The sequence below is a fragment of the Triticum urartu genome, chromosome 3 (genome assembly GCF_003073215.2).
Source record: "Triticum urartu cultivar G1812 chromosome 3, Tu2.1, whole genome shotgun sequence".
NCBI classification, from domain to species: Eukaryota; Viridiplantae; Streptophyta; class Magnoliopsida; order Poales; family Poaceae; genus Triticum; species Triticum urartu.
In genome coordinates, this window is record NC_053024.1 from 600,469,449 (window position 1) to 600,486,032 (window position 16,584).

Sequence of the window (16,584 nt, forward strand, 5' to 3'; positions counted from 1 at the left end):
TTAAAATCTTGAAATATTATTCAAACTTTCAATTTCCTTCCCATACTTTAGAAGAAAAAGTTCAGAATTTAAAATTGTTGTTTCCTATCTTGTAAAATGTTCAAAAATTTAATTTTTGTTCCAATTCCAAAATGTGTTCAAAATTTTAAAAGGATCCCATTTTCCAAAAAAATGTATATTACAAAAAAATCAAGATTTTCAAAACAAGTTGCATTTTAAAAATATTCTTGTTTTAGTGAAATGTTCACAAATTAAAAAATAATGTTCATGGTTATAAAACACATTTTCTAAACTTGTTCTAAATGTTCAAAACATGTTCACACATTCAACAAATGTTCATTTTTTTAAAAAGGTTCATGTTGTCAAAAAAATGTTTATGATTTTTTTTTAAAAAAATCTACCTGTTTCAAATGATGTCCATATTTTTCCAAAAATGAATGAAAATTTCAAAAAATGGTTCGTATTTTTTAAAACTATTCGGGGTTTCAAGAATTGTTCATGTTTCCAAAAATATTTGGCAATTCATAAATATTATTTTATTTTTGGAAAATTTCAAAAAAAACTGTTTTGAATCTGACGCTGCAGCATACTCTTAAACATCCGGGCTGGACGTTGGTTAGCAGGACCCATTTATTCGAGTAGCTAGCAGCCCGTGGTCGAGTTTTTGAGGTCGCGAGTTCGATACTTCAACATGTCATTTTTTTTAATTTATATCGTGCCTTATAAACATAGGTCGTTTTGGTACCTGCCAAATGGGCTGGCCTAGATGTGAACTGTTGTGCGTCCCACGCACTATTTGACGATAAAAGAGAATATGCTTGTTGGCTATAATTGAAATATATTGTGGGCACGCGCCAATAAAAGAGAATATGCCGGGTTGCTCTAATTAAGAAGAACTGTGGGCACGTGAGCGCTGAAATAATTAAAGAGAATAAACCCTGATAAAGAAGGGGTTGTCTGGTTATGCGTGGATTATGCTAATAAAACAGGATTTATGCATTGCAATTAGTAATTCATCTGGTTACGTTGTCGTAGGAGAGAGTGGTCAAAGCAACCGTGCCCTGAAGATCGCCGCGCAGCTACAAAATGAGGAGACAACCACAACCCCGACACGGAGGTGAACCCGAAGGAAAAAACACGAGTTGGGTGGTCGCCGCCATGCCGACTAATGCCACCACTATCAACATCTCACGGGACAAACATGACTTGCGAGAAGACCACAACTCTTCGCTCTGTCGCCCTATCATTGTGGATACCGTTTCTCGTGAACACATAATTTATCTCTCTTGTTGCTTCTCGAAAAATATCTCTCCCGTTGCAACGCACGGGCATATGTGCTATTTTTATAAATTAGAGCAAATTAGTTACATGAGGCTAATGAAGGATACGGACATCGATCGTTGGGTCGCCCACACGCACACCAAGAACCTAAGCTAACTCTTCACAAAATGATCTAGACCACCTACAACACCTGCAAGTTTCCAATCTTTGCTCTCATTTGGAATTTGAAGGGATAAGTCTACAGGCCTCCTGAGTTGGTGGGGCCGATCGAACACTCTAGTGTTCCTTTGTTTCCAGAGCACCCACATTGTCTCGATGACCAGGGTGACGAATCCACGCCTATCATGTCTCCTAAATAGCTTCCTGGATCAAGTCCACCATTCGGTGAATGTATTCGTAGTGGTCAGGCAGCCAACGCTTAGCTGCAACAAAATCGAAACTCCTATACCACACCTCCCTTGCAAATACACATTGTGTCACGATGTGGTCGACGTTTCCTCTTCCTGTAGGCAAGTGTAACAAGCGGGAAGGAGGTCTTGAAGCCCGTGATGTGCATGCCTATCGGAGGTCCACAACCGGCATTGAAAAGCAAGCCAGGCAAAGATTTTGCACTTTAGAGGGCCCCAACTCCGCCAGATGCAGCTCGCGAATGGCGATCGAGTCGGACTGGCGGTGTCATACACCGAGGGTAGCTCATCCATAGGAGCACGACCTCTAAACCAACCAGGGACCCACCAGGCCCAAGGCTAAAGGGGAACCCTACGAGGGCGCCAGAGACCTTCTTGCCCTACAAGACAAGGGCGGTGGGGGAGGAGATCACATCCACACCCCTGTAAACCATAGGTCTTCATCGTCTCTATGAGGGGAGGCCAGGGAACCTTCAAAATGATCTAATCTCATACAGAAACTCTCAGTAGCAACATCAAACACCATTATAACCCCCCGCACGAGGTATCCCTCCATCATGAATAATCAAAGGAAGCAACATGTAGTGTATTACTCTACGAAGGCCCGGACCTAGGTAAACCCTCGTGTGATCTCCTATCTCAGACTTCCAACTGCGCTTGGAGCCACATCGAGGGATCTGATGGTATTTTGCACCATCATAGACCGTGGCACAAGTGTTGATATGTGGAATTGGCTGTATAAACTCCATTGGCCGAAGTTGGCCAAGCGAAAGCATAGGGAACAACGGTATCTCTATGCACCATGGCAATGGCGTGCCGAAGATGCATGACCTATAGCAGGGCCATGAAGGAGTCGCTCGGGCCGATGCCCAGTGTCCATTGTTCATCCATCGAAGCTTGATCTATTGTTCAAGTGTTCACAACCTTTGTGCCGACCAGATCAACAAGAAGTGGAGCAATGTCTTTGATGGAGACACCATGAATCCACCAGTCTCTCCAGAAAAGCATGTTGTCCCCTTTGCCCATAATGATCCTCACCAAACTACCCAACACCAGTCGGGCATCCAAGTCGACCATCATCGACATGCCTTGCCATGGCCTCTACTGTGGGTCCGTACACCGAATCCATTCCCACCTCACTCAGAATGCGAGCGATTGCAACTTCAAGGGTTTAACCCTAAGCCCTCCATAGCTGGTTGGCTGACGTATGGTATCCCATGCTACCAAATACTGCCCACCATTGGCACGATCTTTGCCAACCCAATCCAACCATTGATGTCATCAAAAATCTAAACGGGTGCATCCATTGCGAGCAGATGGTGCACCAGTCTAGCAACAACAACCAACTTCACCAACGCAAGCCTCCTCGATCGCCAAATGAGGCCTCGCTGCCCAGCCGTATGAAGTGCTGAACTTGATCGAGCATAGGCAGGCACTCAACCTTTGTTAGATGCTTGATGGCCAATTGTAACCCAAGATATCCAATCGTGCAATGTAACAAGTCTTCCACCCCTCGCTTGGTCGTGTTGGTCACCCCTGATCGGAATCATCAAGGACTTGTTGTAGTTGACTCACAGGCCTCAGGCTCCTCCAAACGCTTCCAAAACAGATGTGACAAAGCTGAGGTCCGCCGCCGAGGGTCGAACAAAAAACGCTACGTTATCCACGTAGATGGAGAGGCACTGTTTGCAGTGATTCCCCGGTACGAGCTAAGAATTCCTTCATCCATTGCTTTACTTATAAGCGCTATCAGAACTTCCATCACAATGACGAACAACATCGGGGAGATGGGGTCTCCCTGACGTAGTCCACGCGCATGCCCAATTCCCCTTCTCGGAACACCATTCACAAGCACCTTTGTGGCGGCTAGCTGCAACAGGATTGCCACCCACCTAAGCCAGGCGTTGCCCAAAGCCCTTGGCACACAGGACTTCAAACAAAAATGGCCACGATTGTGAATCAAAAGCATGAGTGATATCAAGCTTCAAGAACACTCCTGCACTCTTCCTGGCATTGATCTTTCGAGCAACTTGCCGCACCAATAGAAAGTTGCTACCATGTTTGGTTCAAGGGTGTTGATGTTTGATGGAAGACTATTGCAATAAAGACGGACATTCGAGCACTGGCAGAGCTACTTGTGACGAAAATGGGCCATGGCCTAACTATCCAAGAGCAAATATAGTGCGGGATTGAAGTAAATTGGGTCATGACGAAAAAAATAATGTTCTTCCTTCATACCGGCCCGCCCAGCTTTGGCTACGTAGCTCCGCCACTTCATTTGAGGTATATGGTTGGATGCAGGTGGCTTTGCCCTTGGCAGATCGCTCGGCTCTCGGGGTAGGCTCCTTATCACCGAGGCCTATGCTGTGTAGTGCGGATGATGTTGTTATGCCTTGCTTTATGTTTCCTTGCTTCATGCGGAGGCCTGATGCGTGCTGAGGTGATTCTATATGGTCTTTTGCTTCCCGAGACCTGGTTCTTCTCGTATTGTAAATGTTGAGTGGTGTTAGTAGGTTTTTGCCCCGTAGTAGATGTCACGTTTGGCAAGCATCCACGGTGGGTTTCCTACTAATGCTCCAACTCGCTCTCTTCCCTTTCCTATCTCCTAGTTTGGTCAGTGATTGTTTGGTTTGAATGCACTGAATATTTCCGTTAAGCTATTGATGGAACGAGGTGTGAGTCTAGTCTTAAAAAAAACTCCGCCACTACATTTGAGGTATATAGTTGAATGATAGGCTCCCGTATCGTGTCCACGGAAATGTCTGGACACGGTCCACAAACGGATAGTGTGCGCCTTGGAGATGCATGCACACCGAGGATACGCACAGATATCTGCCACTCTGCCCGTGTAGTACATCGTGCGTAGTAGTACTAGTATAGTACCCTGTGCCGTACGTACGAAAATTCAAAATTTCGAAAACCGGAGCGGGCAGGCGAAAGCAAACGGGCCCGGACTGCCAGCGGGACCCACATCTTGCGCAATCGCCAACGGTTGCCGCGCCGCCTTCCTTCACTTTCCCCGTCCAGCCAGGCCGGCCGCTGCCGAACTCGCCGTGCGTGCTCTGCTCCTTCCCACTCTGTTCCATCCCTCCCTCCCGGCGGTAGAACCGAGACCCACAGCCGGCGGCCGTGAGCCACGACCGATCCAATCCACCCACGGTGGAGCCAGCAGCATTGCGTTCCTCGGGTCGGGGTTTGTCAGAGTTCTCGCGGATGGGGCCGGCGCCGCGGGAGGTGGTGGTGATCAGCAGCTCCGACGAGGAGGAGGAGGTGCTCTCCGGGAGGTCGGCTCGCTCGCCCGTCCCCCTGGGATGGGCCGCGAAGCTCAGGGACTCGGCGGTGCCAGCACCGCGGAGGCATAAAGGTAGGTCCCGTGCCGTTTGCGCCGGCAACGACGGCGACTGCGAGGGTGATGACTGCGTAGTTCTGGACGGCGACCCGGATAAGCCGGTTGCGGTTGCGGGTGCGAAGGGGAGGAGTAGGGGGGATGGCCTGCCGGGCGAGGTGGAGATCGTTGCGGTGAAAGGCGAGGTGTGTATAACAGTATAAGTGTATTGGCTTGTTCCCTTTCATTTTGATCCTTACAAGAGCATCTGCTTGCATTTGGTGGGTAGCATACAAGCTGTAACTTGTTATGTTGAAGGCTGCGTGAAGAGATGATCAGACTGCTGATTTCATCGGTCATTTGTATTTGTTGCTTTAGAATCGATTGGGAATTTTGGTTACAGCTGAAAACTTTGTCAAATCCGTCAAAGTTGGGACTCAGATACCATCTGATTCAAATAACACAATTTTCGTGAAATTTGTGGCTTTACAGCTAAGAACATACTTTCTGATTCAAACAATATCTGATTCGTTGAAGTTGCATCATAACATACTTGTTGATTCAAATATCATAATTTTTCATCGAAGGTTCATAATTGGGTTTTCCAAAAATTATACTATTCAAGTTGCAAATACTCCCTCCGTCCAAAAAAGCTTGTCCCTAAATGGATGTATCTAACACCAAATTAGTGCTAGATACATCCATTTGAGGGACAAGCTTGAGACAAGCTTTCTCGGACCGAGGGAGTAGGAAATAAATTGTCTGATCAAGCACATAATATGGTTCCTTGACTACCTGTCCTTACTGTCTATGAATCTCTGCGGTTTCAGTTCATGTTGTATTCGACAGACATGAGGAATTAGAGCTTTTCTGAAGGAATTATACTACACCAGTTTACCTGTGGTAGCATTCCTTTATCAGTCCAATTACAGTTACATTTACATGCTATGCTTCTGCAGATAGCATGCAAGGACTTCCCTCACTTGCGCCATTCATGTTCCGAGTTGCCCTTCAGCACCACTTCTCACACAAAGCATTGCAGCATGGTAAGTAGCAAGCATTTTTACTCCATGTCCTTGATTCTGTTCGCAATATGGTTACAAAGATTATCGTAGCAGAGTAGACAGTTGAGCCTCCACAATGTGATTAAATTACTGTTTTCCAAATGCAGTGCTACTGTTTTGTATGTGATGCTCCAGCTCCATGCAAGTACTGGGGCAAAGGGCTCTTGAATGATGATCATTGCCATGCCACTGACAAGGAAACAAAGTGGAAAATACTGAGGCAGGCATTTAAGTGCAAAAGTGTGCCAGCATCTTATCCGGAGGAACGCCTGAATGTTGTGTACCAAACAACGCCATCCCCAAGACAGCAGGAATATTACGAGGAATACACACCAGAGGGGTACTCCGAGACGGACGAGGAGGCCACGGTGTGCATTGGGAACCTACCGTATGACATTGACGAGAAGGACCTTGTCCTGCTCTTCAAGGATGTCGGCATTGTCGTGTTCTCTGAGGTGAGCATTCTTAGCTCTTCATTGTCCTTGCCCGGTAACCGATATATGAAAATAGTGCCTCATATTCCTGATTCATGAGTAGTGTATGCACGACTAAATATGGTCCTGCAACTACTGGTAGCAAGACACGCAGTTCTGTACTCCCCCTGTTGTTATTGGTCATGTACATTGTTGAAATCCATAGGGTGAAGCTGCTGGAATCTAATAGTAATTGGCTGCTTTGTGAGCTTGTGTGATATCTTTATGTTGCAGATCGTACCTGTATGATCTTGTTTCGACCGATGTTTGTGCTGTGTGGATATGCGGGTTGATTGCAAGATCGTTACGTATTCATTTCTAGCCACTTGGTTTGGTCATTATACTCTTTCATTTCTAGCTTCTTAATAAACTCTCAAATAATTGTCTCATCAGTGTTATTGATAGGCGGTTAGACAATAAAGTTATTAAGACATGTATGGGTTTTCTTTGTTCTGAACGACAGTTTCTACTTTGTGTCTGTGCAGATCATTTATGACAGGGAAACAGGCGAGAGCCGTGGATATGGGTTTGTCACCATGAGTACTGCTGAGGAGGCCAAGAAGGCTGTGGAGATGTACAATCGCCGTGTGAGTATGTTTTATAAATGGTAACTTGGTGCGGCTACTCTCCTCAAGTTAAAAAGGGGCCTATTCTTTTGTCGTAGCTGCAGCTCATGTGCTCATAGTTGAGCAAGCATATGATTGCAGTATGGCTGGAATGTCTTCCCCTGTTTGCATTTGCACACCTTTCATGTAATAGGATCCAGTGGTGATGTGTTGTGGTACTGGTTTCTGGTTTACATACAAAGTTAATCATTTTCATGACAGTGCCCTTGGTTTCTGATTTATGGAACTCCTTAATCTGAAGCCCAACCTAATACATATCCTCATTCTGCCAATTTGTATACTAGATCATGCAATGTGTGACATAATTTTCTTCTTGCGGTTGTTATTACTTCTCGAGGCCAGTGTCACGTGTAATTGCTATGCTTAAGAATGTAGAGAATTTCATGCTTTGCTGACTTACCTTTAATCTGAACATGCAGGAGATGGACGGCAGGCCCCTGACTGTGTACAAGACAGCTGCTACCAGAGGTGCCCGGACAGAAGAAACACCGTCCCCCCATCCCAGTCGACCAGTATCTTCTTCGTTCAAGATCTATGTGGACAATCTTCCCTGGAAAGTGAGCAACTCTAACCTAAAGCAGCTGTTCAGTGACTATGGTGAAGTGGTCGGTGCTAAAGTTGTTTACCACCGCGGAAGAGAAGCCGGGCGCTCCCCGTTCGGTTTCGTCGCGATGGCGACGCGGCAGGAATCGGAGAATGCCATTTGGCACCTTAACAAGCAGGTCAGTCAGGGCATAGTCCGGTTGGTTTCCTGTCATTTGTTGTATGTACAGATGAAGCAGATTTGGTTTTACTAGGACGATCGGCATCGCAGATGTGATGCTAATTTCCAAGCAACATTTTTATTGCCCCAATGGAGTAATATGTCGTTGACACATTTTTCATGTTTTGATTTTGATGTCCGCAGGTTTGGTGGGGCCGCAAACTGCGAGTGCGAGTCGCAAGAGAGGAAGAGAGGAAGGGACACGGTGAGGGTTTTCGGTGCTGGATTTTGCAGGTTTAGCTAGGAAGGTGAAACTGGTCTAGATTCAGAGCCTCCATCAGCTTTCTTGCCATGCTTCTCTTTTTGCATTCACTGTTACTACCCCTGTAACAGACGAGTAGAAATAATAAGCAATTAGGCTTGGTCTCAGACGATTGGTATTTCAAAAAATATCTGTAATTTTAATCATCTTGGTTGCTGTATTCACTGCTAAAACAAAGTCCGCTACCTGTCCTTGCGTAAATCCGCCGGTGAGGGCTTGGAATAATTTTTCTCATTGCCTCATCTGGCTGTAAAAACTACAGAATAAGAAGATGCATATGTTCACAAAAGACGTCCTTTGAGGCAGTCCTCTTATGCTCGCATTTGAGCTCAGTTCTACTTCGGTTCGATGATCATAGCAGCCTTCGGCCAACAAGGGAAACAGCTCCTAAATTGAATTTGAAACCTCCAAATTTATCCATCGCAGCTTCTCATGCGTCACATGCTGCATAAGTTTCACAAAAATTGGCCTGCTTTCCAGTCTGACCAGGAAAAACCCTGTCCCTGGTCACAAGCATGCGTAGCAGCACGTATACACACATTTTGTAAACAGATTTAACGGATTCAACATCTATAACACAACAGCTCTATACATATTGAGTAAATAGGACATTTGTCCCTTAACTCTCTCTGACACAAAAACGCAATATACGGACTTCAGGGTAAACGACACTACAGGCACGTACTTTACAACAGAGCAGTCTTTGACTCTTCAGTTCAGACTTTTTGTATGAGTACAGGCGAGCCAGGCCACTCCAGATCTATTGAGGCCCATCGGTGATTCTTCTCATCAAGCTGGCCAAAAAGTATAATGGAATAACTAGCTAGATTAGGGTTTCTAACTCCAGATACATCCCTGGGGCCTGGAGGAACTACTCTTGAAGCTCCTCAGCCCTCGCTATGTACCTTACACTTGCGGCATGATTCACAGATTTGATCCCACAATATACGCTCTCAATGCAAGAGCTCAAGACATTGCCAGATGCTTTTCTGCTTTGGATGGTGGTGTAGATAGCGGAATATCATACGATGTGCGGAAACGAACGCCGTCGCCTATGTTCCTCGATACAGGGCAGAACCAGCATAGCATGTTGGGGCCTAGGACCTGTCATAGGGGAAAGAGTTGAGAAAACTGATGCCCCATGGTTCCTGTTATACTTTTAAAAGATAAATTTACATATTAAGAAGCATTCTGAACTGGCGTTTAGTAAGAAAAAATCGAGTCCATATTTTAGGAACGCGCGGGCATGCCCCCACTATCAAGTGTGTCCACTTGCACATTTCGAAAAAGATTGAAATATTCATAGTTATGTACTGTATGAGAATATTAGCAGTACCAAAAAATTGTGCAAAAATATGCATATTCCACACTAAATAAAAGGTTAATAATATTCGCAAAAAAAAGGTTAATATGAAAAATTCCATATAAACCATGCTGGACATAAGAGATAGCAAGATGTAATAGTGGTCTGAATTTTTCTTGCCAAATTTGCAGATATAAATGGTGTCTTTATTTTTGTTAACTTTTTTTTTCTGGAATACTGCATTTACACCGTTTGAATGGACAGGTAGAAAGCGCAGTCATGGACTTAGAGAGGCTATTAACAAAGTTACTGACAAGGCATTTGCACCATTGCATGGTAAACATACTTGAGTGCTGAAGTGTTTGCGGTATGTGTAAAAGAGAAGTGATGGAAAGAGTTCTTACCGAAACAATATTATGATAGACACCGAGATCATATGGATGATGGTAAAGATTTCCAGCCTTTTCTGCCAACCACATTGCCCTAACTCCTTCATGGTACTGCAAACCATAGCTACCATTATAGATAGGCAAACAATTAAGTCCTCAAAGCGAAGGGATCCTATTTTTCAAACCTCAATAGTAGTCTTATTATGTAAGATGAGGTAAACATGCCAGACCAAGAGGATAGACAACGCCAAAGTCATTACACCCACAAAGACGCCACAAATAACCTGCACATTTTTTACATTCTTGTGTTAGTTATCTAGAAGAATGTTTTATCTGCCAGCATTTTATATGCTGAAAACTGAAATGACTTTTTCAATTCACTTACTAACGATTTTCTTGGAGAATCAATTCCTGATTGTTCATCTGTAGGCACACTATGCACTACGCCTCCAATCATCAGAGCCTGACATAAATTTGAATCTTCTCATGGTCAATCACAACACAAGCATACTCACTAAAGTAAATCAAGGATATTAAAGTACCAAAGAATAGAAGCTTGCGGTTGCAGCATACAACACAAAGACGAGGAAAATTTTGTAATTCTCATGCCCAACACAATTGTTAATCCAAATACAGTGGTGGTCCTGCATAAAAAATTAGCACAAATGCGAATAAGAGCCACGCAATAGAAAAGTGCCACACGAATCATAGTCAATAATCAGCACCATTTTCAGAATACATCTCTTGCAGACACGACAATGATGCGCGCGAGGAGGTTTATAATGAGAACACTTCTGGCAGTATCTCAAATCACCACCCTGCAATGACAACATGGAGGCTGATAAGATATTATTAATAAGAATTAAATACAGACAACAAGGTAAGTTGTATCCTACTGTACATCAGCAAACACTCACATGGCTTTCACTACACAGCAATGAACATCTATTTCGGTAACATAGATTAAGCTTGCCAAATTAACTGCAGGTAATATGTATGCGCATACAAGTCCACCCATACATCATTAAGCACTCCATGCAAGACTGGACCTATAGTTTATGTTAAGATATATGTATTATCGAATAAGTAACAAAAGTAATCTGTATGAGATTCAGGTATATCAAACTTTGTGCATTCTTGTCCCACCCTTCAGTTGAAAATGGCTCCTTTTATTCATCAATCAAATATTAACTATTACAGTCAGGGACCCATGTTGGGTCAGGAGTATACCAGACGTACACACAGAAGTTTTGGCAAAAGATAGGTATTTTATTTTCTTATTTTTAGAAATAGGAGGGCCTCCATTTTCCATTATGGGAAACCCCGAGAAGTTCTTACAGACTAGAAGTTCTGTGCAGCAGAAAGCTAACACAAAAAGCTTGCTATATAAACATAAAAAACGGAAAATCCCTCTTGGTGACGAAGCACACAGAAAAGGTGCACCATCCAATGCTCCAACCCATAAGACCAGTCCGAACAAGGCACTGACAGCAACAGCTTGAAGCAAGCAAAAGAACCACATCTCAGTAAAATGTGCACATCTTAATATTTATACAGATCAACAATAGAGATAAAGAGTTTGTTGAGTAAAGCCGTTTGTTGACAACAGTAGTCTGTAAAGTCCTTGCGACGCAGATCGCAAGATACAGAAGCAAGGCAAAAAATACAGCGGAACAGCAGAGTTGAGAGGGAAGAGAGAGCAACTAAGGAAAAAAACAAATTTCTCTTTCATTTCTTGAGAGCAAAGACAACAGGAGTTATATATCCTTCCCTTACGATTCATATCCACCTGCTAAATAATCGGATATAACACACGCCACTACAGGTCACACGAAACACAAACATCAGCAAATTGTTAACCTCTGCTACTACCGACACCCACTTGTTCTTCGGGTTTGTCATTGGCGGTACTGGTGCCGGTCATGACATAAGCATAAATAAAATCCAAGCTGACCCATTGGTAGGACGCACAACTAACAACTGGCAGCTGTCGCAGCATTGGTTCATGTTTTTGATCAGTTGCGTCACCTTTGCGCTTGAAAATGGAAAAAAAATCTATGCTTATTCTTTCACTTTGTTTTTTAGTATGTTGTTCCCCTTTATGATGAATGAACTTTTATATCCTTCTGACATCCTTCAAGAAATTGGTAGTGGTTCATTGTCGGCATGCTGTGTTTTTTCCTTTTGGTGCGGAACAACACAGGCTTCTTAAAATGGTGCTACTGCTAACACTAATTATTTCCATAGCTATAGTTAGAGCTGAGACTTGTATTATACTAATAGACTGTGATAAATAAGCTAAAAATAGACCAGGGGTTTAATGATATAATGACTGCTGTGTTACATTTAGTGAGTGTGAATTCTTTGTGCAAGTTAAGGATGGTGAGTGGTACACCATGCCATCATTACCTTGCTTGCCACTACAGGTCACACGAGACCCAAACGTTGGCAAATGGTTGACGTCTGCCACTAACGACACCCACTTGTTCTTCAGGGTTTGTCGTTGGCGGTACTGGTGCCGGTCATATGACATAATCATAAATAAAATCCAAGCTGACCCACTGGTAGGAGGCAGAACTAACAACTGCAGCAGATGGCGACATTGGTTCAGGATTTTGATCAGTTGCATCACCTTTGCTCTTGAAAATGGGGAACAGAAATCTATGTTTATTCTTTTAGTTTGTTTTTAGTATTGTGCTCCCCTTTATGATGAATGGATTTTTATATCCTTCCGACATCCTTCAAGAAATTGTCGGCGGTTCATTGTCGGCATGCTGTGTTTTCCCTTGTGGTGCGGAACAACGCGGGTTTCTTAAAATTGTGCTAACACTAACTCTTTCCATAGGTATAGTTAGAGCATCTCCGGCTGTTTGGCCCCCCAGCGCACCCGGTGAAGGCCTTTTGGCGTTTGCGCCGGCGGTTTGGGGGCGATCGAGTTTCCAGCCGCGCCCCCAGGTTTCGCCCCCCAAACGCACAAAAATTCGAAGTTGTCTTTCCCGCTACCAAAAAACGCCACAAGTTCAGCGATCATCATGCCACAGGTCGGCGATCGAACATAGCCAAAGTCCGGCGATCAAAAGGGTAGGAACCATAGACATGGAGCTCATCAAACGACAGGCTCCTCTGTCGTAGGGCTGGCCAAGGTCGGCGTCGGCATGGGCGTGGGCTCGGCTTCAGTGCTCGAGCTCGGCGTCGGCGTTGACATAGTCGTGGGCGTAGGGGCGGTGGTCGCCGCCGGTCCCAACATCTGGTTCAAGATGAGGCCGCGCTCCGCCAGGTACCACACCTTCACCTGCTCGTCCATCGTCGACATGTCTGCCCCCATCAAGAATGCTAGGTCGGTGTTACTCTTCTTCGCGGCGACGTTGGTCTTGAGAAGGTCGAGCTTGACGTCCTACTTCGTCATCAACGCCGACCACCTCGCACCGGATTTCTCCTCCCTCTTGGTGGCGTTGCTCTTGGCGTCGGCGATGCACTGCTCGATAGGCGAGGGGGCGCATACTTCTTCGGCGGCATGGCGGGCGGATCTGGGGAGAATGGCAGGAGCGGCGGGTGAGAAGGGGGGAGGCACTGGGGAAATGGAGGGAAAGGGGGAAAACAGCGGGAAATCGGCCGGTGTCGCCGACAGCGCGGGCCCATGCTCCTTTTCGCTTTAGCTGGTGCCCCCCCTCCCCCCCCCCTGCGTTGGGTTCGGCTTGGGTTCGCCGGTTGTAATTTCGGCCTAAACCGGCGATAAACGAGGATCTGGGGGCGCGGCTGGGCCGTTTTTTCGCCGCCGGCGCTAAAAAAGGCGCCCTGGGGGCCTGTTGGGGGGGCGAGTGGAGACGCTCTTAGAGCTGAAGACTTAAACCCTCTGTTCACTAATGTATGACATTTTGGCAGTTTAAATTGAACTACCAAAATGTCCTACATTTGTGAACAGAGTATGTTATACGGAGTAATAAACTGTGTGATAGATAAGCTAAAAACAGAACAGGGGTTTAATGATATAAACACTGATGTGTTACATTTGGTCACTATGAATTCTTTGTGCAAGTTAAAGATGGTGAGTGGTGACACCATGCCATCATATCTTGCTTGCCATGTCAAATTGTAGTTTTTATTGATTACTAATTTTTTTTTCTTATAAACTATATGGCATCGTGTAAACAGTTTGTACTTTCATTTTCTGTTTTGTGGACTTCCTTGTTTTAGGTTGCAAAGTACTCCATCCTGAAATCCTGCAACCGTCACTAAGTACAGTGTGTCAGTGTGCAAGGATACAGAGCAGGACACTCGTCAGACCCATCTTGGACTTGGACATCCACCAGTCCACCTCCCACTGAGATATTGCCAAGATTGACTGATTGAGCTAAAAATGGCAAAGCAGCCTTCCGCTTCAAAGATCCAAACCCCACAGACGGAATCACCAGCTCACTGAATCTTGCTTCCAGGTAATGTTCTACCACATCTAAATCCAAGACCCCAAATGTCTGAGGCCTAATTCGGCAACCGGGACACAGGAGCCACCGGAGAGATCCCATCTTCGAAGCGGGATCTGGGTGTGGTGCCGGTGCGGGAAGAGGGAGGCTGGCGGCCGGTCATACCTTGCGCTTGATCTCATGGAGGGGGGTCTCCGTGTCCTCGACGTCGGGCACGAAGGCGGGCGGCACGCGGCCCGGGTCGCGCGTGACGACGAGGCCGTAGGCGGCGACGCAGGCGAGCGCGAGCGCGGTGTAGGCCGCGACGTTGGCGACCCCCGCCGCCGTGGCGAGCCCCAGCCACGCGGGGATCGCGAGGAACACCGCGGTGTAGTAGACGTACCCGATCGCGGCGAACACCGAGATTATCGGCAGCGTGACGTACCCCGGCCGCCCCGCCATCCGAGCAGCCTGGCCGCGGGGGAGCCGAGAGCGGCGCCGCGCAGCGAGCTAACCGAAGCAAAGCAAGCAGCTTGCTGGCGTCTGACGGGGAAAAGGGCGTGCCGGGTCGGTGTGGGTGCGATGTGATGGTGGCAGGCGGTATAGCGGCGAGTGAGACGCGGGCTGCGGTTGGTAGGCAGGTGGACGTCCGGAGCGCCGTGCGGTCCATGTGGTTGCCGGGGAGGCGTCCGGGTTTGGCTCGCGTAGCCGTCACGGCTGCGGCCTTTGCAGGTCAGAGTTAAATCATCCTAAACGATGAGTGTCACATGTGAGATGTATGGTATTTTGGTTTTGATGTTTTTGATGAAAATTTCAGTCACGTAACGATGACAATTTTCAGTGACATACGGCAAGTTTCTATTAAAAATAAACTGACCCACGAAAGTTGTCATCCTCGTGTCACTAAACTTACCGTTAAAAATGTTCGAAGTTGTCATATGCTTGTACCTTACGTGTGCCACTTATGAGGGCCCCCACGTATTTGAGGAGCACATTTCCTCCGTTCTTGAGCGCTCGGCTAAGGTCATTTTGATTGCCTTTTTTAGGGGTTTTGATTGCCCTTCTGACCGATGAAGTTTGAATGTCAAAACTATGTTCTACTCTCTTCATTCCAAATTACTTGTCGTGGTATTAGTTCAAAGGAGTATAATATAGTGCCTATAGAATTTTAGAAAGGTCAAAATTTACAAACTTTGACTAATGGTTGTTGAGGAAAAACATTTACATTTAGAATACTAAATACACATCATCAGATAGGTCTCTTTCATATTGTACTTCCTCTGTTCCTAAATATAAGTAATTTTAGATATTTCAATTGAGACTACATTCGGAGTAAAATGAGTGGATCTACATTCTAAAATATGTCTACATACATTCGTATGTAATTTGTATTAGAATATCTAAAAAGGACTTATATTTATGAACGAAGGGAGTATATATATTTGGTTTTGTAGGTATAAGGGCATCTTTGAGTTCAAAAAAAGGGCATCTCCCACGTTGGCCCACAAATTCCCTCCCGCATTTGTCCGTGGACAGGGGGGTCGGTCCGCAGACACGAGTGCATGAGGCAGCCATCCAATGCTATCATGCATATGTCAATCAGCAAAGTGCAATTTCAAATTCAAATAAAAGTCCGATTCATAGCGCGCGCCGGATCACGCCAGTGTCGGTTCACATGCCCGATCACAACCGAAAAGAGGCAAGTATACTTTAAGTTTTGACATGTCCGACCAGAAAAGAATATAAGTCTGGTGCCCTGGTGGACCGGCAATCCGAGCCTCCTCCGCGCTCAAGCTGTCGTCGCCATCGGGTATGCAACCTTCGCCTTCGCCTCCTTCGACGCCGCCTCCTCCTACTCCTTACCCGCTGCCTCCAACTCAACTTTCTGTCGATGCAGCATCTTGAAGCAGATGGCTTGCACGATCATTCTTGTGTCGGCGTCCAAATACTCCACTTTCGAGGACAGCATCTTGGCTTCCTCCGCACCGGTTGCGATCTTCACCTTCTTTTCTTCGAGCATCGCCTTCCTCTCCTCGAGCATGGCCTTCTTCTCTTTGAGGCCATCTTCTCTTTGAGCGCTAGCTTCTTCTCGACCGCCTCCATCAACAGTTTGAACCTCTTCGCCTTCTTCTCCTCCTTGATGTCCGAGCGCTTGACGTATGCCTCCTCCTTGGACAAGATGTCCTCAAACCACTCTGTCATCTTGACCACCACACCTTCTCGCTTCACCCTCCCCCCTATTTCTTTCCCTGAAACCCTCTTCTAACCTTCTTGGGTGGTTCTTTTGTTGG

At 45.8% G+C, this 16,584-nt stretch overlaps 2 protein-coding genes across 2 annotated transcripts; one reads left to right on the forward strand and one right to left on the reverse strand.

The window, feature by feature from the left end:
• The first annotated feature begins 4,673 nt into the window (after positions 1 to 4,673).
• On the forward strand, positions 4,674 to 8,426 carry LOC125545260 (31 kDa ribonucleoprotein, chloroplastic-like). The gene is made up of 6 exons (XM_048709150.1): positions 4,674 to 5,219; positions 5,973 to 6,059; positions 6,185 to 6,532; positions 7,036 to 7,137; positions 7,596 to 7,898; positions 8,084 to 8,426. Exons 1-6 carry the CDS (start codon positions 4,902 to 4,904, stop codon positions 8,177 to 8,179), a joined length of 1,254 nt encoding a protein of 417 aa, XP_048565107.1. The 5' UTR covers positions 4,674 to 4,901; the 3' UTR covers positions 8,180 to 8,426.
• A 305-nt stretch (positions 8,427 to 8,731) lies between these two features.
• LOC125545261 (probable protein S-acyltransferase 16) lies at positions 8,732 to 14,909 on the reverse strand. Its single transcript, XM_048709151.1, has 7 exons — positions 14,480 to 14,909; positions 10,619 to 10,711; positions 10,436 to 10,537; positions 10,279 to 10,356; positions 10,079 to 10,177; positions 9,909 to 10,004; positions 8,732 to 9,305 (listed from the first exon to the last, which is right to left on the reverse strand). Exons 1-7 carry the CDS (start codon positions 14,753 to 14,755, stop codon positions 9,168 to 9,170), a joined length of 882 nt encoding a protein of 293 aa, XP_048565108.1. The 5' UTR covers positions 14,756 to 14,909; the 3' UTR covers positions 8,732 to 9,167.
• Between the last annotated feature and the right edge of the window lie 1,675 nt (positions 14,910 to 16,584).